Source organism: Neopsephotus bourkii, unplaced genomic scaffold (assembly GCF_033783945.1).
Source record: "Neopsephotus bourkii isolate Nb327-2 ecotype Australia unplaced genomic scaffold, CSIRO-AGI_Nbou_v1 NB_1060, whole genome shotgun sequence".
In the NCBI taxonomy this organism is placed as follows: Eukaryota; Metazoa; Chordata; class Aves; order Psittaciformes; family Psittacidae; genus Neopsephotus; species Neopsephotus bourkii.
In genome coordinates, this window is record NW_026901548.1 from 1,506,917 (window position 1) to 1,527,629 (window position 20,713).

The 20,713-nt window shown below is 50.6% G+C and overlaps 2 protein-coding genes across 2 annotated transcripts; one reads left to right on the forward strand and one right to left on the reverse strand.

Moving 5' to 3' along the window:
* Positions 1-1,306: 1,306 nt before the first annotated feature.
* On the forward strand, positions 1,307-10,439 carry DNAJC5 (DnaJ heat shock protein family (Hsp40) member C5). Its single transcript, XM_061361483.1, has 5 exons — positions 1,307-1,440; positions 4,868-5,004; positions 7,314-7,527; positions 8,474-8,645; positions 9,675-10,439. Exons 2-5 carry the CDS (start codon positions 4,898-4,900, stop codon positions 9,776-9,778), a joined length of 597 nt encoding a protein of 198 aa, XP_061217467.1. The 5' UTR covers positions 1,307-1,440; positions 4,868-4,897; the 3' UTR covers positions 9,779-10,439.
* Positions 10,440-18,842: 8,403 nt separating this feature from the next.
* LOC133216726 (corticoliberin-like) lies at positions 18,843-19,305 on the reverse strand. The gene has a single exon (XM_061361716.1). It carries the CDS (start codon positions 19,246-19,248, stop codon positions 18,880-18,882), a length of 369 nt encoding a protein of 122 aa, XP_061217700.1. The 5' UTR covers positions 19,249-19,305; the 3' UTR covers positions 18,843-18,879.
* Between the last annotated feature and the right edge of the window lie 1,408 nt (positions 19,306-20,713).

Consider the following 20,713-nt stretch of genomic DNA (forward strand, 5'->3'; position numbering starts at 1 on the left):
CAGCTGTCCGTCAGGCTTTCTGCTCTTAATGGAACTTTGTATTGGTGTAGTTGAGGGACTGGAGGGAAAACTGCTGCTCCATCTATAGTGAGTTAAAAATACCTCAGTGTATATTCTGGGTTCTGTCCCTGGCTTGGCATTAAGTGTGTATGCTGTAAAACAACATCTTTTCTTCTGATGGAGTGAGTGCGATGAGGCCTGGGCTGGAATCGTGCACTGGAGCTACTTGAAGCCTCTACCCACACATCACTGTATTTTCATTTACTTCATTATGTGCCAAGCGCTGCCTTTAGCTGGGGAGCTCATTTTGAGAAAGGCAAGCAGGTAAAATCGAATCTCCAAAGTGCATCTGGAGTTTGCTTTCTTCTGTTCCACTCACAGATTGCAGCTGTGTGCATCCCTAAGCTGGGTGTGCTGTCGCTGCTTTTCAGCTTGACTCTCAGTGTTTCAGAAGCTTAGGTTGCTGTCTGAAACAGAGTTAGTGGTAAGTTTAAAGATGGTCTTCACCCAGGTATGAAGGCAGAGCTTATTTAGGGGGAAGAAAGATAGATACTGACTGTCTACCTGCTAGGTAGTGATGGACAGAGAAGATGTGCAGAAACCACAGGCAGAACTGATGGTCTCATCCCTCTGAATAAGCCTGTTCCAGTCCCAAGAGCTGTGTTTCTGGTTGCTGACCCTATAAACCATCTGCAGCTTTCTAAGGACTGCTGTAAAATGATCCTCTGCTTCAGGATGAGGGGATGTGGGTAGGATGAACCTGTGGTTTTCTCGATGGAAACTTGTCCTTGCAAAACGAGTTGGTGTTACTCTACATTTCAAGCCCATGAACCAATGTTGAGGCACATAGAGTGGTATTAGGGATGGCGTAGTGGCCTTCAGCTGCTCCACACGTCTCCCTCAGCTTGGTGGCAGTGCTGTTAATACCTTGTGCTGTGCAGACAATGCTGATTTCTATGGACATCTTAAAAAATGAGGTTTATTTGTCATGAAGGCACCAGGGCACCACTGACCCGCTGTGTTACTGAGCTAAAGCTGTGTCTAACAATGTTAGAGATGATAAGGATTGAAACCCACACTGCTCATGCTCTAAGTACAGGTATGTCACAAATGCATCAGGAGAAAAAGTCCAGCAGTTAAAGAGGTAATGGCTGTTGGAGGTTCTGAGTGACTGGTGGCTTTATTGTAGTTAAGTAGGTGTCTGTCACATGGCAAAAGGGGCTGAAGCTACAGATGAAAGTGTGGAGTCCTCGGATCTATACTTTAAACTATTTCTAACTGACTTTGACAGGTAATCAATTCTGAAGACAAGCATTTACTGTGCAGACTGAAGAGTTAGTTACCAATGGGTTTGCTTTTGTTTTGTCTGCAGGAGCTTCAGTTTTAGAGCTCTGTGGAGGCTGTTACCACCTACATTAAAGTATTCAAACCAGACACTAGGTAAGTCCTGTGCTTTTTGATCTCTTGTAGCTACTCATTGAAATGCAGAGTAACACTGAGGAGACAAAGTGCAAGGTTTCCTGTAGAAATCTCTCATACCTCATGAAGCCGTGCTTAAAACACCTCATTCTTCTTGATAATCCAGTCTTGAATGTGTCTCTCTCCTCTGCCCTTTAAAAATGCTGTTTTTTCACCCTCCTAAAACAGCAGCTTGTGAGACTGACTCTGAATGAATCCAGGACAGATGGACAGGATGCAGAGGCCATTGGTGCTATTCCATTGTCGTGATAAATCCGTGTTTCCTAAAGTGCTTTCTGGCTTGGTGTTTTCATTGAGACTTTTCCTAGTGAATACTGGGGAGATGTGGTAGGATTCTTTTGGGAAATCAGTCTTTCGAAGGTTCATTTTACCACTGATGGATTTTAAAGGTTAATGCTGGCTCCCATAGGTAACCTGTAGGGTTTCATCTGAGTCTTTTCACAAGGTGGTACCGATAATACTGACCTGGTCATGCTGAAACAGTTGCTTTCTCTGGCAAAGCTGACTAAGGGAGGATATTCTGGTACGCAGAGGGTTAAAAACTGTGCTGTTTAATCCATGGGATTACCTTTCTTCAGAGAGAAACCTCTTCAGGGCATCCTGCCTAGGGAGAATGTGCAGCAGATGGCTTGTTGCTGCTGAATGCAATGCTTTGTAAAGGCACAGAGTGGTTTTCAGTGCTGTGAATTAGAACCACCTGTAAAAACAGTAGGATAGATAATACCCTGGTTTGTGAGGTCCTCTGAACCTAAATAACTTGCACCTTTATTGTCTGGTTCACATTTGGAAAGGCAAAGATTGTGTTCCGAGTTACAATACTCCTCCCTTAAATCACAAGCTTCCCTGATGAATTCCTGTTACTGCCTTGTCTTGCGCTCTCCTAAGGCCAAGGTGTCCATTTCATACCAGTCTTGAGAGATAAATGCAAGCACCCCCTTGCACTCAGCTCCAGATACCCTGAGCTGTTTGCACTGAAGTGATTCAAGATTGCAGTGGTGTGGCATTTTCTGCCTGTGCCTTTGTTGTTGACAGACAGCCTGGATGAGGATGAGCCTGCAGAAGATAGACACCGCCTGGCTCAAGCTGAATTCATTGCTGTTAAACAAATTGACCCTAATTTGACAGTAGAGTTTAATTATTAAGCAGAATGTGGTATATACCTGTGATCTGCAGCATCTGTGCGCATTGGATTCATGTTCATAGGATCATAGAGTGGTTTTGGAAGCTCCTCCAGCTCCAACCCCTGCCATGGGCAGGGACCCCTTCCACTGGAGCAGCTTGCTCCAAGCCCCTGTGTCCAACCTGGCCTTGAACACTGCCAGGGATGGAGAATTTACCACTTCTTTGGCCAAACTGTGCCATTGCCTCAGCACCCTCACGGTAAAGAACTTCTTCCTTATCTCTAACCTTCTATCTGGTCTTGAGCACTGCCAGGGATGGAGCTGCAGGCTTTTAAACAACACAGACGTTCAAAATGCTCTCAGTGCTCCAGTTTGAAGCAGTGCCTTCTTTGGAAGGAGTAAATGAACATGTAGAATCACAACCAGGATGCTTTTCCGCCTCCCGACTTCAGATTAATCCCACAAGTCCTGGCAAAGAGCAGTGCTGATAGACACACTCTGGATGCTGCCATCGGGTTACTGGTGGAATGGAGCTGCAAGGGGATTCCTCAGGAGGGCTGGAAGGCAGTGGCATGGTGGGAGAGCAGGAGAGGCAGGGCAGCAGTTGGAGCAGGCCGGTGGGATTAGCCAGATTACCAGAGAGACGTCAGGACCGTCAGCCTTTGACCTCAACATGGGCTGGAGGGGGCTGGGAGCCCATGCATGGGAGCAGGAGGCTTGTTCCCAGTGTATTCCCAGATGTGGGATTTCTGTCCTGAAATGGTTTTTCGCCTTTCCCTGGCTCGGATGGTGCTCAGATAAATGAGTTGGTTGTGTTGTGGCTTGCAGCACTCAGTAATTTCCCTCTTGTACAGAAAGCTGTTGGGAGCTGAACAGGATCCTTGACAAGATTTCCTCTCCCTACCCACACATTCCAGAATTGGGGTCCATTGTGAATTCCTGGCCAAAGCATTAAAGTTTAGACCTAATTTATAGCTTCCTTGTTAGGTAGCTTTTAATTCAGCTTACCAGGGCTGCCAGAGACTTGTGGAAGGAAATTAGATGAGAGTTTGCAGACCCAGTATTAAACTAATGTAAAGTTGAAGAGACCAGACGTGGAGGGGTAATTAACAGCAGGCTCTGGGATGAAAAGGAAGTTGCAGTGTCTCTATCCGCATCCTGGCCACGTGGTGACACTTGCACAGCCACAGTGGTACCATGAGTTGGAGGCTGCAGGACTGTGGCTTTGTGAAGTGTATCTGCACTGTGAGGTCAGTCCAGGAACCCTGCAGAGCAAGGTGGGATATGCAGGAGTGTTCCTTTCAGGTAGCTTTTAAAAGTTGACACTCTTAACTTTGTTATATAAGGTAAAGGGTTAAATTAGGAAAGTCCAGGGCTTTAAATATCTTTTTCAAAGGCTACATAATCTGGTGTGGGCTAACTGTAATGACATAATCCCAAAATAGCCGGTAGCCTCCTCTTCGATGCTCATCCTCGCAGCAGTGCTGCAGCTAAGGAACAGCAAGTGCTAATCCCCTCAGGATGTTAGAGGACATAACCATGCCTGCCTGTGGTGTGGTGTGGCATGGGGGAGGCCTCTGGGGTCCTTTACAGTTGAATTTGGAGCAGGAGGTTAATCCATGCTCAGGAAGTGGGAGTTGAACTAGGATACATGTTAAACTTCAAGTTATGAGGCAGGAGGTCTCTCGAAGTGAGCAGCCATCCCTCTTTTGTAGTGGGATGCATAGGCCCAGTCAGACTAGCTCTGACTAAAGGATTCTGCTCGACCTGGGTGTCAGGGAGGTTTGGTTTGATTTTTCTTTTACTGCAAGAGAATTGCCTGCAATTGAAAATGCAAATAAAATCCCCCCATAGCAAGCGTGGTTCACAAAAAGCAGCCTCAACATAATAGCATCCTCTCTTTGTTGTTTTTACACGTATTATCACAAATAAATTATCTTAATCTAAGACTAAGAAAGAAGGTGAAGTAGCTTCAGGGATGTGTTACACAGTACCCATCTATAGCTATACTCAGCTGTGGATTTGGGGTTCTTGGAAAGAAGAGTTGAATACATGCATCAGTGATTGCAGAGTGCCTGGTGGTGGGCACTGATAATTCACTGAGTAACTTTTCAACTTCCATGTAATGTTAAGAACCTTTCCCAAGCATGTTTAAACCTTATAAGAGATGAATTTTCACACCCAAACTCTGTTTTTAAGGCTGATTTGATTCCTGAGGGCGGTGGTGTTCTTTGTTTAAGCATTTCTTAATCTTTCCTCTTTGGCAGGGACCAATTCTCTCTTCAGGGTAGCTCGAGATGGCAGACCAACGGCAACGCTCGCTCTCTACCTCTGGAGAATCACTATACCACGTGCTGGGCTTGGACAAGAATGCCACTTCAGATGATATCAAGAAGTCATACAGGTAAAGCTGTGAGATCTAGAGCACAAATAGCTTCAAGTGTTCAGCTGATGGCCTGTTCATGTATAGGCTGGAGTTGGTTTATTTACACCTTTTGCAAGAAAAACGTGGAAGAAACCCAGGTGAAAACATGGTTTCCTCTTGCAGAAATCAGAGTGAAACAGGCCTAGGATTTGTAGAAGTGGTTAATGTTAAATTGCCACATCTTATCTCTAATAAGTGAAGTTCTCAGGCAGGCAGTATCATTCTGAAAGGTCTGTAGATGAAGTTGAACGGCGTTTTAAGACAGTGTGATCAGAGCTGAAGTCTTCGTGTTACCTGTCTGGCTTACAGGGACTAAAGATGTGCAGTGCTGCCCTTTAGTCCCTCACTTCCAACTCTGGCACAGTGAGGTATAGATTAAAGATGCAAATAAGGATGAAAACTATCAGCAATGGGTATCAGCAGTGGCTTTTAGTCTAAAAATCCATTCAAATTTTCTTATTCTATGGGGAGGTACTATTTTAAAGGAGGATTTTTTCTTTATTTCTTTTCTTAGACACATGAAATGGCTTCATCTTGACCAAACAAAACCAAACCAAAGCAAAACCAGAGTCCTGCAACATCTCCCTTTCCACATTCTCCCCAAACCTGCTTAGATGCAATTGCTGCCTCGCCTTAGGCATGAGCTGTGGCCTTGTGGACTATTTGACCAGTGGCAATGTAGTTAACGTTACACTAGGGGTCAGCAGTAATCTTTACATGAGGATGCTTCTTTTCAGAGTGGTTTTTTAGTCTTTTAACATTCACCAGAGCTTTTTCCCTTGGAAAGTTTCGTTTTAATCCTTATGGCAGCCACATGGTGAAGTCTGTGAAGGAACTGGGTCTTCAAAACCGGGCTCTACCTTCCTAAATTGGAAGTTTGAATCAGTAATGGTCAAGCCTTAGCAACTGGAGAGTTATTTTACCTTCTTGGGGGCAAAACTGCAAGTTTTCCCTTTGGAGGAACAACCCAACTGCATCCTACGATGAAACACAGCTGGTTCATCCCCACCTGAACCTTCATCCAGTCTTGTTTCCTCCACTGCTTCATTACAAAAGACCTGACCACCCCTTGTTTTCACTCCACGTGAACATCCCTTGCTGGGCTGTGGGGTTTGTGTTCATGTTGGCAATGGGAAATGAAAAATCCTTATTTATTGCAGCCTGATAGTAGCAAAGCCCTGTCCAGATGTATCTTAACTTCCCCCTGCTGATAAAACCTGTGATTGTTGAAGTCCTCACTGAGGCTCTCAAGTCTTTATTTACCCTGAGCAGCATCATTTACAGGCTGAGTGTTTCAAGTGCTCACTCAGCTTCCTGTTGGATGCTGTGGTACCTTTCACACGCATCCACATGTGTGCTTGCACACATCCTTACTTTAGGTTTGTCTGAACATTTCCCCACTGCAAAGCTGTGTAAAGCTCTGCAGGTTCTGCTGTGCTCCTCAGTATGGGACTTTGGGGGGTGTTTCTTTTCTTGTGGAGAGCTGTTAGCATACAATTCGATGTCGTTTTCTACTTGGGAGCACACTTTTCTGTTGGTTGGGGGTGTTTGCTGACTTATTTCTACTGATTTCTATAAGTAGCCTGAGCCATTTCAGAACGAGCAAATTTATCAGTGTTTAATCTGATTCTTTTGTGCTAAATTTGGACACCTCTGGGGACTGTAAAGGGCTGTCAGTTGTAAGGGATCTGTCATGGTTAGGGGAGGGACCTTGTGATTTCCTGATAGCTTTAAACTCTGGAGCCATTTCTATTCTAGCAAGCCTTGAACTACGAAGTACTTTGTTCCTGCACAGGAATTGGTAAATTAACCACAAGCAATTGTCTGTTCTATTTTTGTGCCCAGGCACTGCAGATCACCTGTGGCAGCTTGCTTTTATTTAGCCTTTTGTACTATATCTTAGACTTATGCTCTGGTTTTGCTGTTGGCTTGGTCTTTGCTTTAGCAAGAGCAAAACTTACTGGTGGAAATTGCTGGAGCTGAGGGGCAGACACACCCCCTCCCCAAAAGGACTCCTTTTCTTCAGTGTCTCTTTATTCCATTGGATTTCTAAGGGCTTAATCCAACAGTCTGAAGTCAGTCCTGTGAACTAAGCTGGACACTGCTGCAGCCTTTTGTTGTTATCTAAGGAAGAATCATCAGGGAAGTTGACTCACAGATGAAGAAAACCAACTGGAACTTGAAAGTCTGCCTTGAGTGGGATGTGGAATGAAATAAATAAATATCAAACCCCAGGAACTCAAATCCCAGTTTTTCATCTATAAAAAACCTCTTTCTGTTTTCTGCAGGAAACTGGCATTGAAATATCATCCTGATAAAAACCCTGATAACCCGGAGGCAGCAGAGAAGTTTAAAGAGATCAATAACGCACACGCCATCCTGACGGATGCCACCAAGCGGAACATCTATGATAAGTATGGGTCTCTGGGGCTCTATGTAGCCGAGCAGTTTGGTGAAGAAAATGTGAACACATACTTCGTGCTGTCCAGCTGGTGGGCAAAGGTAAGTGAAAGTGCAAAGAGAAGTTGTTCTGGGTTGGCCTTTAAAACTCTCCAACAGGAGGTCCTGTCAGAAGGGTGCTTACAGACTTACTCAGGGGGTGCTGTGAACAAATACCACTTCAGCTCCTCTCTGATTTGAGAGGCTCCAGGTTATTTGCTCACTTGCCCATCCCTCAGCAGCAGGAGTAGCACCAGTATACCAAAACTATGCTTTAAGCTCAAGTTTCCTCATAAATGCACACAAACATCTCTTTGAAAGCATTGGGTGCATGGAGGAGGTGTTACAGTTGTTGTAGCGATGCCTTCTAGGAGTCTTCTGCCAGTACTTGGCATTTCATTTGCTGGCTTCATTTCCTACCCCTTGCCAGCATTGTCTCCAGCTCGAGTCCACTGCAGTAACTTGCATCATCGTGCTGGTTTGCTATCTTTAAAGTGGTTTTTTTGGTAGCATCTCACCTCTGTGTCCCACATTGAGTTACAGTGAGCTCTGCAGCTTTGCCTGCAGCCTTGGGCAGGTTGAAGACCCTGTGTGGGTACATCATGGCTTGTGCGTCAACTACCGAGTGTAAATCTTGCCCAGGGTCACTTATGCAATGTACAGTCTGTCCTAAGCTATTGTACCTCTGGATTTTAATAGAGATACACTTCTTAGCCCTGTATCTTCTTCCAGATGTAGCAGAATAGCCCATTTAAACTTAAATGATAGGAATTCAAGTAAGCCAGATGAGCAGTATTCACCTTGGTGTAAAATATTGAGAGCTGTAGCCAGTTTTGCGCTTACTTTTGTATATATATATATATTGTTGATGGAGTAGAGAACTAGCTAATAAGTTCTGTCTTTACATGACTGAATTTGGTCTCTGGTTTCATACGAGTCTCCCACACGTGGTGGTTGCAACATTCTAGGCACAGGTTATGGATATTTCTCTGTCTCCTGTCCTCTGCAGGCCTTGTTTGTGTTCTGCGGCCTCATCACAGGCTGCTATTGCTGTTGCTGTCTGTGCTGCTGCTGTAATTGTTGCTGTGGGAAGTGTAAACCTAAACCTCCTGAAGGTGAAGAGCAGGAATACTACGTCTCTCCAGAGGACTTGGAGGCACAGTTGCAGTCAGATGAAAGGGGTAGGTGAAATCGCTGCGGGACATCAAATGGCCATTGGTGCTTATTGCACTGGTTGAGGAGCAGTGATTGCTCAGTAGAGATCAGCACAAGCCTTGCACTGCAGGTGATTGTAGATGTAGGTTTTCTCCCTCTCTGCTCCACTCTGGTGTGACTCCCCTCCCTAACAGAGGGGAGACTGAGCTGAGCTCTTAGGCAGAAGCTCTTCCCTGTGAGGGTGCTGAGGCGCTGGCACAGGGTGCCCAGAGAAGCTGTGGCTGCCCCATCCCTGGCAGTGCTCAAGGCCAGGTTGGACACAGGGGCTTGGAGCAAGCTGCTCCAGTGGAAGGGGTCACTGCCCGTGGCAGGGGTTGGAGCTGGAGGAGCTTTAAGGTCCCTTCAACCCAAACCATTTTATGATGATCAGGGAGTACTCGTGGCACAAGAGTTATGTGCATAACACCAACACCAGAGGCAGAGGTGCTGAAAACTCAAAAGGCCTTCATTGATGTGGTGGGGTCAGCTCCAGAGCAGGAGGTGACCATCATTCAGCTGCCTTCTCATGTTGCATGAGTCAACATCCCAGCCAGACTCGTGTGACTGTATAAAGGGGCTTTTACCCCAAAGGATAAGGGTGGTGTCAAGGCAGCATTAACTGCCTCAGGAGTGAAGGAAGTGAGACTGCTACCCTGGTGATAGAGCTAGTGCAGCTTATGAAGAGATAATGCTATGTCTGTCAAACTGATCATGAAAACAGTCGTGGAGTCTTGTGTATGCTCTGGTCATGTTTCTAAGGGGCATAGCTGAATGGTGGGTGAAGATCAGCTGCTCTTACATGAACAGGGACATATCATAAGCAGTTTCACATGTAGACTCGAGTCGAATGGTATTATGTGCAGGCTGGAAAACACTAAATTACCATCATGCTCCTAAAGGAGTGTAAAACTGTGTTATCAGTGTGTTGCAGGGAGATGTGTCTTTCACTTACCAAAGCGTAATGATGCTGTTTTCATCCCCTCGGTGTGCTTAAACCTTTTGCCTTCACTTTGCAGAGGCCTCAGACGCACCTATTGTGATACAGCCAGCATCAGCCACAGAGACAACCCAGCTCACAGCTGATTCTCACCCCAGCTACCACACCGATGGATTTAATTAAGTTAAGGAAACCCTGTAATTAGAATGGATTAAAAAAAAGAAAATATATATATATATATACATGGCCAACTCAACACTAGAATCATGAACATTAGAAGTAGAGAATGGGGAGGGGGAATAACTCTGCCACAGTAAGGAGGCAGCTTTCCAACCTGCCGCCAAGATTTTGTAATCCCTTCAGCCTTTTGTCACCTTTCAGTGTCGTATCTGGATGACACGTGGAGTGCTGTAGCATGCAGTATTTAAAGCAGTTTAGCTACGGTCTTACTGGTTCCCTTTCTTTCTTTCTTTTTCCTTTTTCCCTGTTTTTTTTTTTATAGCATGTATGGAGTTACGTTAAATGTCTGTGGTGTAATGTATTGAGTTGTCACGATATAAGTGTGATGGAGACATTCTGCATTTGAAGCAGTGGGACTGGCCTGAAAGCGAGATTTAAGCAGAAGCCACTGCTCTTCTGTACAGCTGCGCTGTCAAAGACCTCTCAAAGCTCATGATTTTCATTTGAGTGCAACAAGCCAATTCTTTTATTCCTCCTTCCATTCCTGCGTTGTTCCCTAAGCACGTTTACAAAGCCAAGCACCAAAAATTGCCAGTCCTGCAGAGCTGGAGCTCACTCTAGTGCTGGTTCTCAGCTTAAATAAACCTACCTTGAAACATGGAAAGGGGACAGTTTCCAGTCTGTGGCCCATACACTGAGGAACAGCTCTGTCCGTGCGAGGCGGCCTCCAGTGACAGTGTACCCCCAAACTCCAGTTTGCCACAAACCCAACTGGGATCGGGCTCCTGGAGTGGCGGCGGTGGGACTTGCACCTCAAGCACAAGTCAGTTCTGCTTTGAGTTCAGTCTTTTGTTGGAATGCTGAAGACCAAATAGTGCAGCTTCTTCTGGAGTGCATGAGAATCTTAAAGCCAACTGGTGAACTGGTTTGCACTGAGTGAGATGCAGACAGTAGGTAACAGCTTAAATGTTTTAAAACATTGGGGGGGGGTAGTGATTTGTCCTAAGAATTGGAGATTTTAATTCAAATGGGACATTATGTGTCATTTTAAAGCTTTTACAACAACACCAGCCCTTTAATTTTCTCATGAGCGCTCACTGAAATGGGTTTTTAAGCGCAAAACCACTTTGTGTTTGTATTGTATGATTTGCACATTGTCTCGTGTCTCCATTTGTTTACACAGTGTTCTTCTGTTCCTCAGAACAACTATGGGGAAACCATTGAAAAGTTCCCTGTACCAGATGATGCTTGAATACTGCTCTAGAAACTGGGGGGTGTTGAGATGGAACCGCTCAGAGGGCGTTCGAGGCAGCTCCTGAATTGCTGGTGTGTTTTTGTTGTTCCTAATCCTGCTTTGGATGAGGCAGAGTTGGGGTCTGGAACAGCTCCCAGAGAACCTCCACTTGGCACTTGGAGTGGTTGATCCCAGCCTCTTCATTTCCATCTTCATGGGTTTATATCACAGTGTGTCTCCTGTCCTTTGTATCCCTCATCTCCCCTTCTCATTTTTCACCTCTCTCTGTTGAGAGCAGGAAAACCACCAGACAAGGAAGGGGATGTATTTTCCCACCCTCTTTGCATGTTCTGAAGATGATGGAGCATGTAAAACCCGCCATGAGACCGTGTTAAACACAGCTGGGTAGAAGAAAATGTTCTTCACAAGCTGCTGAGTGAGGGATGCTTGCAGAATCAGGCTTTGCTGTAGCTGTTGGTACAAGCCCACGTTTGTTGCCTGCACGTGAGCTTGTTGCATGCTTTTGATACCACATCAGGTCCCAGTGTTCAGAAAGAAATGTTACTTGGAAGATGCTTTCTCTGTCTGGAAAACTCCTTTAGGACAGTTGTGGCTGATGTGGTTTGAGGTCCTTATTTAATTCAAGTCTGTGTTTGACCCCTTGGAATGAAAAGTGATGTTGAGGCTTCAAAAGCCTGGTGTCCCTTTGGCTGTCCCTGTTGATTCTGCCTGAGCCTGTGCTTGCTGTTGACTTGCACGCTGGAATATGCTTGAATATCTGCAGGCTTTGTCCCCTGAACACTCACTGGTTAAAATTGCCTTTATCTGGGCAAACTATGTGCTTGGTTAAAAAGAGATGTAGTGTTTGGACAGGGGTTTGCCTCTGTAAATGAGCACAGTTGCTCAGAGTGACTCTATAGAGGCTGTTTCCCTGCGTGCTGTAGTTTGTTACACCCCATGGCCCCACGTTTGTCTGGATGGGCAACACAAAGCCCCTTGTTCTCATTGTTGCTCTGCTGTGGTGCAGCCCCTGATGCTGGGGACTGGTTGTTGGTGTTCATTTGGAATTATCCTGTTGTTTCTTAACCCCTCTGAGCCACTTGCACTGTCCTGGAGAGGCTGGTGGGAGGTACAATGGGACCTCAGAACTGAAACACGGGCAGCAGATGAGGATTAGAAGCAATGTGTGTTTTCTACCAGTCTGGGAAGGATGAATCCAGGATAAATGCACTGGTTTAGTTCTTGGCTTAGCACAGCATGAGTCTGAGAGGCAGCTTTCCTGTCAGTTGTGCCTGTGGGTGAATGGTAAATGAGTCTGAGTGCTGATACATGCCAGAGTGATGGGAGACGCTCCAAGAGAAACTACTCTGAGATCCCAGTTACAGGGAATGACGGTTCTAGATGAATATTCATGGGGTTGAAACTGTTCTAAGTTTGCCCATGTTCATCTGTAATCTCTGAATTTAAGATTATTGTGTATTAATGTAGTTTCTGAGTGATGCTAGAAAGCTCTGAAACAAACATGCTGTGTGAATAGGGTAATGCCCACTCTTCTGCTCTTGTAGGTGAGGTACAAGAGCATCCTGGGCTCTAACCTGAGTTGCACTTCAGAATGGCCAAGCTGAACCCTAGTAAATGCAAGGTTGTGATGGGAATGATGGTCAGAAGCCTGGTGCAGGAGCTCACCTGCAGTTCAGAGCTGGAGCGGATGGAGCATCCCCAGAGCTGCAGCATCCCATTCCCTGGCTTACCTGCAGAATGTGTGCTCCCACCCGAACCTGAGCTCTGCTGATCTCTGCTCTGTGTTGCCACAGCTAAAACTTGGGCTTTGGTGTCTGGGTTGGGGTCTTTTTTGTTTCTTCAGGGTTGGGCCGTGTGTTTTATATCGTGTTTTACGAGTCACCTGAGACCTGCGCTGCTGTAGCTCGGCCGCCTCCATCCAGCTCATGGAACCTCTTCAGCACCAGTTTCCCAGTGCTTGTAGGAGCGAGCCTCATCTGGTGAGCTTCTGCTGGCTGGTGTTAAGGACCACTGATGCTCTTCCCCACCTCTGTCGTGTGAAGAGCCATTCATAGCTTAGGGTGAGCAGGGAAAGGGGCTGCCTCACTGCAGGGTGCTCAGGTGCTGCCCCTCCTGGTTCAGGAGGTGATGCTGTGCCATCCTCATCCTCACGTGTCCGCTTCACTTGAAGTAATGAAGGGGCATTGCAGCCCTTAAACGCCAGTTTTGTCTCGTTAGTGATGTCTGTAGGAGATTCAGATGTATTTATCTGTATATAAATCCATGCCAACCTCAGTGGCGTCCGTAGGGTGTAGATTCCACGCAGAGATGTGTTAGAGCCACGTCACCTTTTAAGTCTTCTTTTTAGAGGTCATCTTTCTTTAAACTGCTTTAGATATTAGTGCTCATAGTGCTTTAAATGTGATGCTCTTTGAGGTTAGGGGAGCAGAGCCTGAGGATGAAGGCTCAGAGGAACCCCAAGCCCTGCAGCAATAGAGTCTTCAACCCCCTTTGTGCCATCTAAATGCTATAGGAGCCGAATGGAGCAGACATTCCTGTCCCATCCGTAAAGGGGTTGTGTTGGAGGGACACCAGTGAGCTTTGGGGTGTGTTTCTATGCACATTGTTCTTTAGGAGAGGCTTTTCTCAGCTACTTTGTGCCCTGTGTTTGCCGCTGCCCTTCGGATGTTCCTGGATAATTCCTTGGAAATGGATTTGTGCTGCAGGTTTATTTGTACCCAGACCAGGGGATGTTGGTGTCACATTTAACCAGGAGACTCCTGCAGGGCTTTTTGCAGCCCCAACCTCATATTCTGAATCCTGGATGCTGCTTAAACACGCGTTAATCTTAGAGCACTGAAACGTACCCCCCCCCAGAGCAAGTGTTCAGTGTGAGCTCAGTTTGGACTTAACGTGCTTCATCATCTGATGCTGCTTCTCTGTCTTAGAGTGGAGATTATCTAGTTTCTAACATATCACACCACCAGCTGCTTCACATAGCTTGAAAGGGACATGAACTGATAGCTAACACAGCATCAGGATACTGGGCAGTGTTCAGGTGCTGCTCCCTGAGGATGAAGTGTTACCTGGGGCTTGGCAAGAGTGAAATTCCCCTCTCCTTCCAAGATGCTTCCTTTAGGAAGAGCCACACAAGGGAAGTGCTCTGTGACCTGTGCCCAAGCCAAACCTGGAAGACAAAAACCTTCATTGGGAAATGAAATGCCAATGTTCTGTGCATGGTGTTAAAAGGGTCGATACTGGGAATTTCTGGGAGTTATATATATACACACCTATATATATGTATATGTGTAGAGGAAGCTCTTCTATGAAATGGCCATTTGTCCTCGAGTGCTGTCGTGTTCTCTGCCAGTCTGTAGTGTTTGCTTCTCATCCCCTTCCAAACCAGAGCGATCTGCTTGGACTCAGTGAGCTGCCCCTCTGCTCCAGCTTCCTTTGGGATGGGAACCCAGCAGAGGGCAGGGACCAGCTCTGGAATGACTTGGACTTGTGTTGAGGCTGTGCTTGATGTGCTCCTGGCTGGAGGTAGGATAGAACATGCCGACTTGGGGGCTTTGCCTCCTAGTTTGCACCATGTTGTACTCTCCAACAAAGTGCCAAGCTCCAGAGCAAGGTCCGAACCTGTGCTGGAGGCTTTGGGTTGAGCATCGTGTGTGTATGTATGTATATATGCCCAGATGTATATAGTAACACAGTGGGTGCACTTGGTGCTTGCTGCTGCTTTCCTTTGATGGTAAATCCATGGGTTCTGGCTCTGAGCCGTGCTGTGAGCTCCTGGTGGGACAAGGGGGAGCTTTGTGTGTCCAGAATGGTGCTTTCTGCTCTCAGCTGCAGAGGTCTGTTGGGTTAAACCAGTGAAGGAAGCAGCAGAAGGGTCCTGCTGTGTAGAGGGGTAGTGCAGGGGAGAGCTGTGCTGTGGAAGGGGGATGCAATTGTCTGTTCCCTCCTTCTTCCTGAATGGAGCTGGTGCTGAGCAGCATGGTGTGTCTGCAGTGCCTGGTCCAGCCGCTGAGCCTGCAGCTCTTGCAGCTCGGGCTCAGGAGGACCTGGAGTTACTACAGGTTGTAAAGCTGAAGTAAGGCAGAGAGCTGTGTAAAGGGCACTCCCTGCAGTGGGTTGAGCCGCATCCTTGGGCCTCCCATTTCAGGGCTGGCAGGTGAAACAAGGGGGGATTCTGCATCCTGGCAGAAACAGGGGAATGTTTGGGGGCGATTCCGTTATTGCTGCCACGTTTGAAGCTCTCTGTGTGTCCATCATGGATGGAGCCTCCCATCACCATCATCCTCCCCTCACCGTCATCATCCTCCCCTCACCATCATCCTCCCCTCACCATCATCCTCCCCTCATCATCATCCTCCCCTCACCATCATCATCCTTTCCTCACCACCATCATCCTCCCCTCACCACCATCATCCTCCCCTCATCGTCATCCTCCTCCCCTCATCATCATCCTCCTCCCCTCACCACCATCATCCTTACCTCACCGTCATCATCCTCCCCTCACCACCATCATCCCCCCCCTCACCATCATCATCCTCCCCTCACCACCATCCTCCCCCCCCTCACCATCATCATCCTCCCCTCACCACCATCATCCCCCCCCTCACCATCATCCCCTCATCACCCTTCCCACCATCACCCTGCTCTGGGTGCAGACGTCTGGTCCATGCCATCACGGGCCGGTTGTGTTCATCCCGCATGTGACAAGGCCCTGCAGTCCCTCGCTCCTCACGCTCCGGTTGGGTTGGCCTCTGGAGGATGCTGAGGACACGCTCTGTGGTTGCTCTTCACCCCTGGGATGGGGGGAACCCGTCTCTAACCGAGAGAAAAACCTATAGAAATAACCCCCCCGCCCCACAATCGAAGTTATAAATGCATCTGACAAAGCAATTATAATATAGACATATATATATTTTGTTATGTTACTAAAGGACCATACTTTGACTTGTATGTAAGTAGCTGTGGCTGTCTGAACCTCTGTGGGTTGTAACACTCGATACTACTGAGCTCCTGTACATCCCCGCCGGGAGGAGAGGAGAGGAGGAGGAGGAGGAGGTATTTTCTGTTCTAGCATGGTAATTTGTGTCTCGTATGTCCGAATAGAACTCAAATAAAGATTGCTAAGTTATCTGAGACCACTGTTGTAAAATAAATGTTTTCAAGGCAGAAACGAGCAGCGGCCTTTTCCTTTCCTGGGGGAGGGAGGAGGGATCCTGCTCTGGGGTTGGAGGGGGGATGCTGTGGTCCAGGGATGCTCCTTGGCTCTGTGTGTGCTGAGGATGTGAAGTCCCCCTGGTTGGGCTTGCATCTCCTTCCTTCTGCCCCTGCTCGCACCCACCATGGGCTCCATGGCCAAAGGGCTTCACAGGACACCGGGCAGTGGCAGGGATTGGGGTGTCAATAGGAGTTGTAGGGCGAGGGGTGGTTGGAGGGTGCTGGGGAAGGGGTTGGTTGCAGTCTGTGGGCTGTGAAACACCTCTTGGGAAGCAGCTCCTGCTGTTGGAGGCTCCTGGTGCTGCTGATGGAGAGACGGGAGCAAAGAGGATGCTGAGGGGTTTGTATCCGATTGAGGCAGCACAAATCAGAGCCCATGGGGACAAACTGCATGGGGCCACCAGAGGCTTCTATCACCCTCCATGGCTGCCCTGGCATCATTCCTCCTGCAGAGGCTCATCCGCATCGGATGGAGATCCCGCTGGAAGGAGGTGAGCACACAACTCCCTCATCCCATGCCCTGCTATGGGTTACCCAACGCTTTCCTCCTTCCCACAACGGGCTGTGCCTCGGAGCCTTCCCAAGGGGGCCAGGACCCCTCTGGGGGCTGACACTGATGCTCTTCTGAGCTCTGGTTTCACAGCCTCCCAGCCTGGTTTGGGATGCAGGGACCTCAAAGCTCCTCCAGCTCCAACCCCTGCCAGGGCAGGGACCCCTTCCACTGGAGCAGCTTGCTCCAACCTGGTTCCATTGCACCCTGATCCCCGCTGTGGCTCTTGGAGGCCTGGACGCACTGTGGGGCCGGGGAGCAGCAGCTCTTGGGGTCACCCCCAGCAGCACTGGAGGAGGAGAAGCCCCGGCTGGGTCTCAGGGTGCAGGTCCCAGCTTGGGGCTTGGATTGAGAAGCTGGGGGGGCCCAGAGAGAAGCATCCCCTTTGGCCCCCATGGATGGACCCCATCGCCCCCCTGTCCCGCACCCCAGTCCCCTTCTCCTCCTCTTCTTCATCCTCCTCCTCCTGACTGGGTCCAGGGGTCTCAGCTGAGCCGGTTCCAGACCCCCCCATCCTTCCCAGTTTGGGTTAAGGGTGCTCCCAAGCTGCTCAGGCTGGGGACATTGCCTCTGCTTTACCAAAGCCCTGCTCTGTGCAGCCCACACGGACCTCCCATTCCTCCCAGTGGGAGGATGCAGCTTCCCACCAGCAACCAGCCCGCGAGGAGCAGCGCTGTCCCGTGCAACCACCAAGCTGCAGAGACCAAACTGGGGCTCAGAGCTGCTGCTGGGCTGCTCTTTGGGGTGTTTCAGCACCGAAGCTGCTGCTTAGGGCATCCCTGGAGGGGGGAGGATGAGGAGGATGAAGGGATCTTCTGGTCCCTGTGGGATGCTGCTGTGCAGCTGCATGGGTGATGGTGATCACTGGTGGGTGATGGGGTCAGGGTGATGGTGATGGGCTCATGGTGACGCTGCTCCCTCAAAGGCTGGGACACATCCCAGTCAGCTCCAGCCCTGTCCCAAGCCCCTTGCACTGCATGTGCTGCCCCATCCCGGTGCTGGGAGCTGCTTGTGCCACCTCACTTCTCACCGTGCTGCTGATGGTGGGTTTCCATGCGCAGGTACACGCGTGTTCGTGTGCCCCCATGGCTGCAGAGGGAGAGCCCCGGCCTGCAGCGCTCGGAGCGCTTTGCGCTGTCACTTCCCCCCCAGGGATGCAGCTGGGATGGCTCCGGTTTGTGTCCGGGAGGCTCCGCGCCGCCCCGGTTGGTGACCGGATGCTCGGTACCCGGCCTCTGTCAGAGCCAAGGGGGCAGCACGCAGCGGGCTCCGCACCAGGGCCCCCTGCCTGGAAAGGGGAAGCGCCGAGCACAGGGGCAGCGGGGCGGGTGCGAGGGAGACTTTAATGCACAACAGCGAGGACAACGCACGGGGCGCAGCGACGGGACCCGGCATCGGCGGTACCGGCGGCAGCAGCAGCATCAGTAGTACCAGCGGCATCAGTGGCACCAGCGGCATCAGTGGCACCAGCGGCATCAGTGGTACCAGCAGCACCGGCGGCATCAGCGGCACCGGCGGCATCAGCGGTACCAGCGGTACCAGTGGCATCAACGGCATCAATGGCATCGGTGGTACCAGCGGCATCAGTGGTACCAGCGGTACCAGTGGCATCTGCGGCACCGGCGGCATCAGTGGCACCAGTGGTACCAGCGGCATCAGTGGCATCAGTGGTACCAGTGGCATCAGTAGTACCAGTGGTACCAGTGGCATCAGTGGTACCAGCGGCATCAGTGGCACCAGCGGCATCAGTGGCACCAGCGGCATCAGTGGCATCAGTGGCATCAGCGGTACCAGCGGCATCAGTGGTACCAGCGGCACCGGTGGCATCAGTGGTACCAGCGGCACCGGTGGCATCAGTGGTACTAGCGGCAGCAGTGGCATCAGTGGCATCAGTGGTACCAGTGGCACCAGCGGCATCAGTGGTACCAGCGGTAGCAGCGGCATCAGTGGCATCAGTGGCACCAGCAGCACCGGTGGCATCAGTGGCACCAGCGGCACCAGTGGTACCAGCGGTACCAGCGGCATCAGCGGCACCGGCGGCACCGGCGGCACCAGCCCCTTCCCCGCTGCTCCGGGGCCGCTCCCCGCTCACTTCCCGATGCTCTGCAGCAGGAGCCTGTTGCTGAGCGCCTTCTGCTCCAGCCTCTCCTGCCGGGACATGGCCAGGAACTGGCGCAGGAGGTGGAAGGTGAGGTCCAGCGAGCTGGGGTTGCTGTCCCTCCTCCGGCCGCTCTGCTGCGGGGCCCGCGCCGCTCGGGGCTTGGCGCTGGGCTCGCCCCCCGGCTGCTGGCACAGTCTATGGGGCAGCGGGGACGCGGTGGGGCGCGGGGGGCCGGGCCATGGCTCCCAGGTGGGTTGGGGGGCCGGGCCCCACGGCCGCTGCAGGGGGGAGCAGGTCTCCGAGGGCAGGAAGAGCAGGACCAGGACGGAGGCGGCTGAGAGCATCCGGACCCGCATCGCTGCCGCTCCGGCGCCGGGCGCCTGTAAGAGCCCCCCCTAACCCGGACCCCCACATCCCCCCCACGGCTGGGGTTAGGGGGCAGCCGAGGGGCTTCGCACGGTGGGGGGGACACCTCACCCTAGGGATGAGACCCCTGGGATGGGTTCCCCACCCCTATAGAGGGTCCCCCCTCCCCTTTCCCTTTGGACAGGACCCCCATGGGGACAGCACCCCCCTGCTCCTGGGGTTGTTTTCCCTCCCCTCCCGGGTACGGGACCCCCATGGAACCCTGGACCCCCCGGATTTGGGACCCAAGACCCCTGGGAATGGGAATCACAGCCCCCCCCCACCCGGACATGGGACCCTCCTCATCTCCCCGGGACCGGACCACCGGTGATGTGCCCACCGCTCGGCCCACGGGGCGCAATGGAGGGCAATGGGGGGCAATGAGGGGCAAAGGGGTGCAATGGGGGCAATGAGGGGCAATGGAGGTAGATGGGGGGCAATGGGGGGCAGTAGGGGCAATGAGGGGCAATGGGGGCAATGGAGGGCAATGGGGGGCAATAAGGCAATGAGGGACTATGGGGGGCAATAGGGGCAATTAGGGGCAATGGGGGCAATGGCGTGCAATGGGAGCAATGGAGGGCAATGGGTGCAATGAGGGGCAATGGGGTGCAATGGTGTACAATGGGTGCAATGGGTGCAATGGGTGCAATGGGTGCAATGGATGCAATGGGTACAATGGGTGCAATGGTGTACAACGGGTGCAGTGGGTGCAATGGGTACAATGGGGTGCAATGGTGTACAATGGATGCAATGGGTACAATGGGTGCAATGGAGTGCAATGGTGTGCAGTGGATGCAATGGGATGCAATGGGGTGCAATGGGGTGCAATGGGGATGCAATGGGATGCAATGGGATGCAATGGGGTGCAATGGGGTGCAATGGGGATGCAATGGGGTGCAATGGGGTGCAATAGGGATGCAATGGGATGCAATGGAGTGCAATGGGATGCAATGGGGTGCAATGGGGATGCAATGGGGTGCAATGGGATGCAGTGGATGCAATGGGGTGCAATGGGGTGCAATGGGGATGCAATGGGGTGCAATGGGGGTGCAATGGGGGGTGCTCACCGGTGCCTCTGCTCCCCCGGCTCCACTCCGCTCCTGGCCGCCTGCCCGGCACCGCGCTATATAGGGGCGGCGGCTGGACCCACGTGACCGCGCTATAGCCGGACCCCCCCCCCCGGTGTCCCCCTCCCTCCATGGGCGGGGCGGCGACCGCGAGGGGGGGCCCGGGGGTACATGGGGGGCACATGGAGGTACATGGGGCTATGGGTGCACATAGGGGTCTATGGAGGTACATAGGGCTATGGGTGCAGATAGGGGGCTATGGGTATAGATAGGGGTCTATGGGTATAGATAGGGGTCTATGGAGGTACATGGGGCTATGGGTGTAGATAGGGGTCTATGTAGGTGAATA

Coding starts and splice junctions, on each gene's coding strand:
- DNAJC5 (XM_061361483.1), top strand. CDS start 4,898: ATGGCAGACCAACGGCAACGCTCGCTCTCTACCTCTGGAGAATCACTA. Junction 5,005..7,313: donor GATATCAAGAAGTCATACAG/GTAAAGCTGTGA, acceptor TGTTTTCTGCAG/GAAACTGGCATTGAAATATC. Junction 7,528..8,473: donor TGTCCAGCTGGTGGGCAAAG/GTAAGTGAAAGT, acceptor TGTCCTCTGCAG/GCCTTGTTTGTGTTCTGCGG.
- LOC133216726 (XM_061361716.1), bottom strand. CDS start 19,248: ATGCGGGTCCGGATGCTCTCAGCCGCCTCCGTCCTGGTCCTGCTCTTC.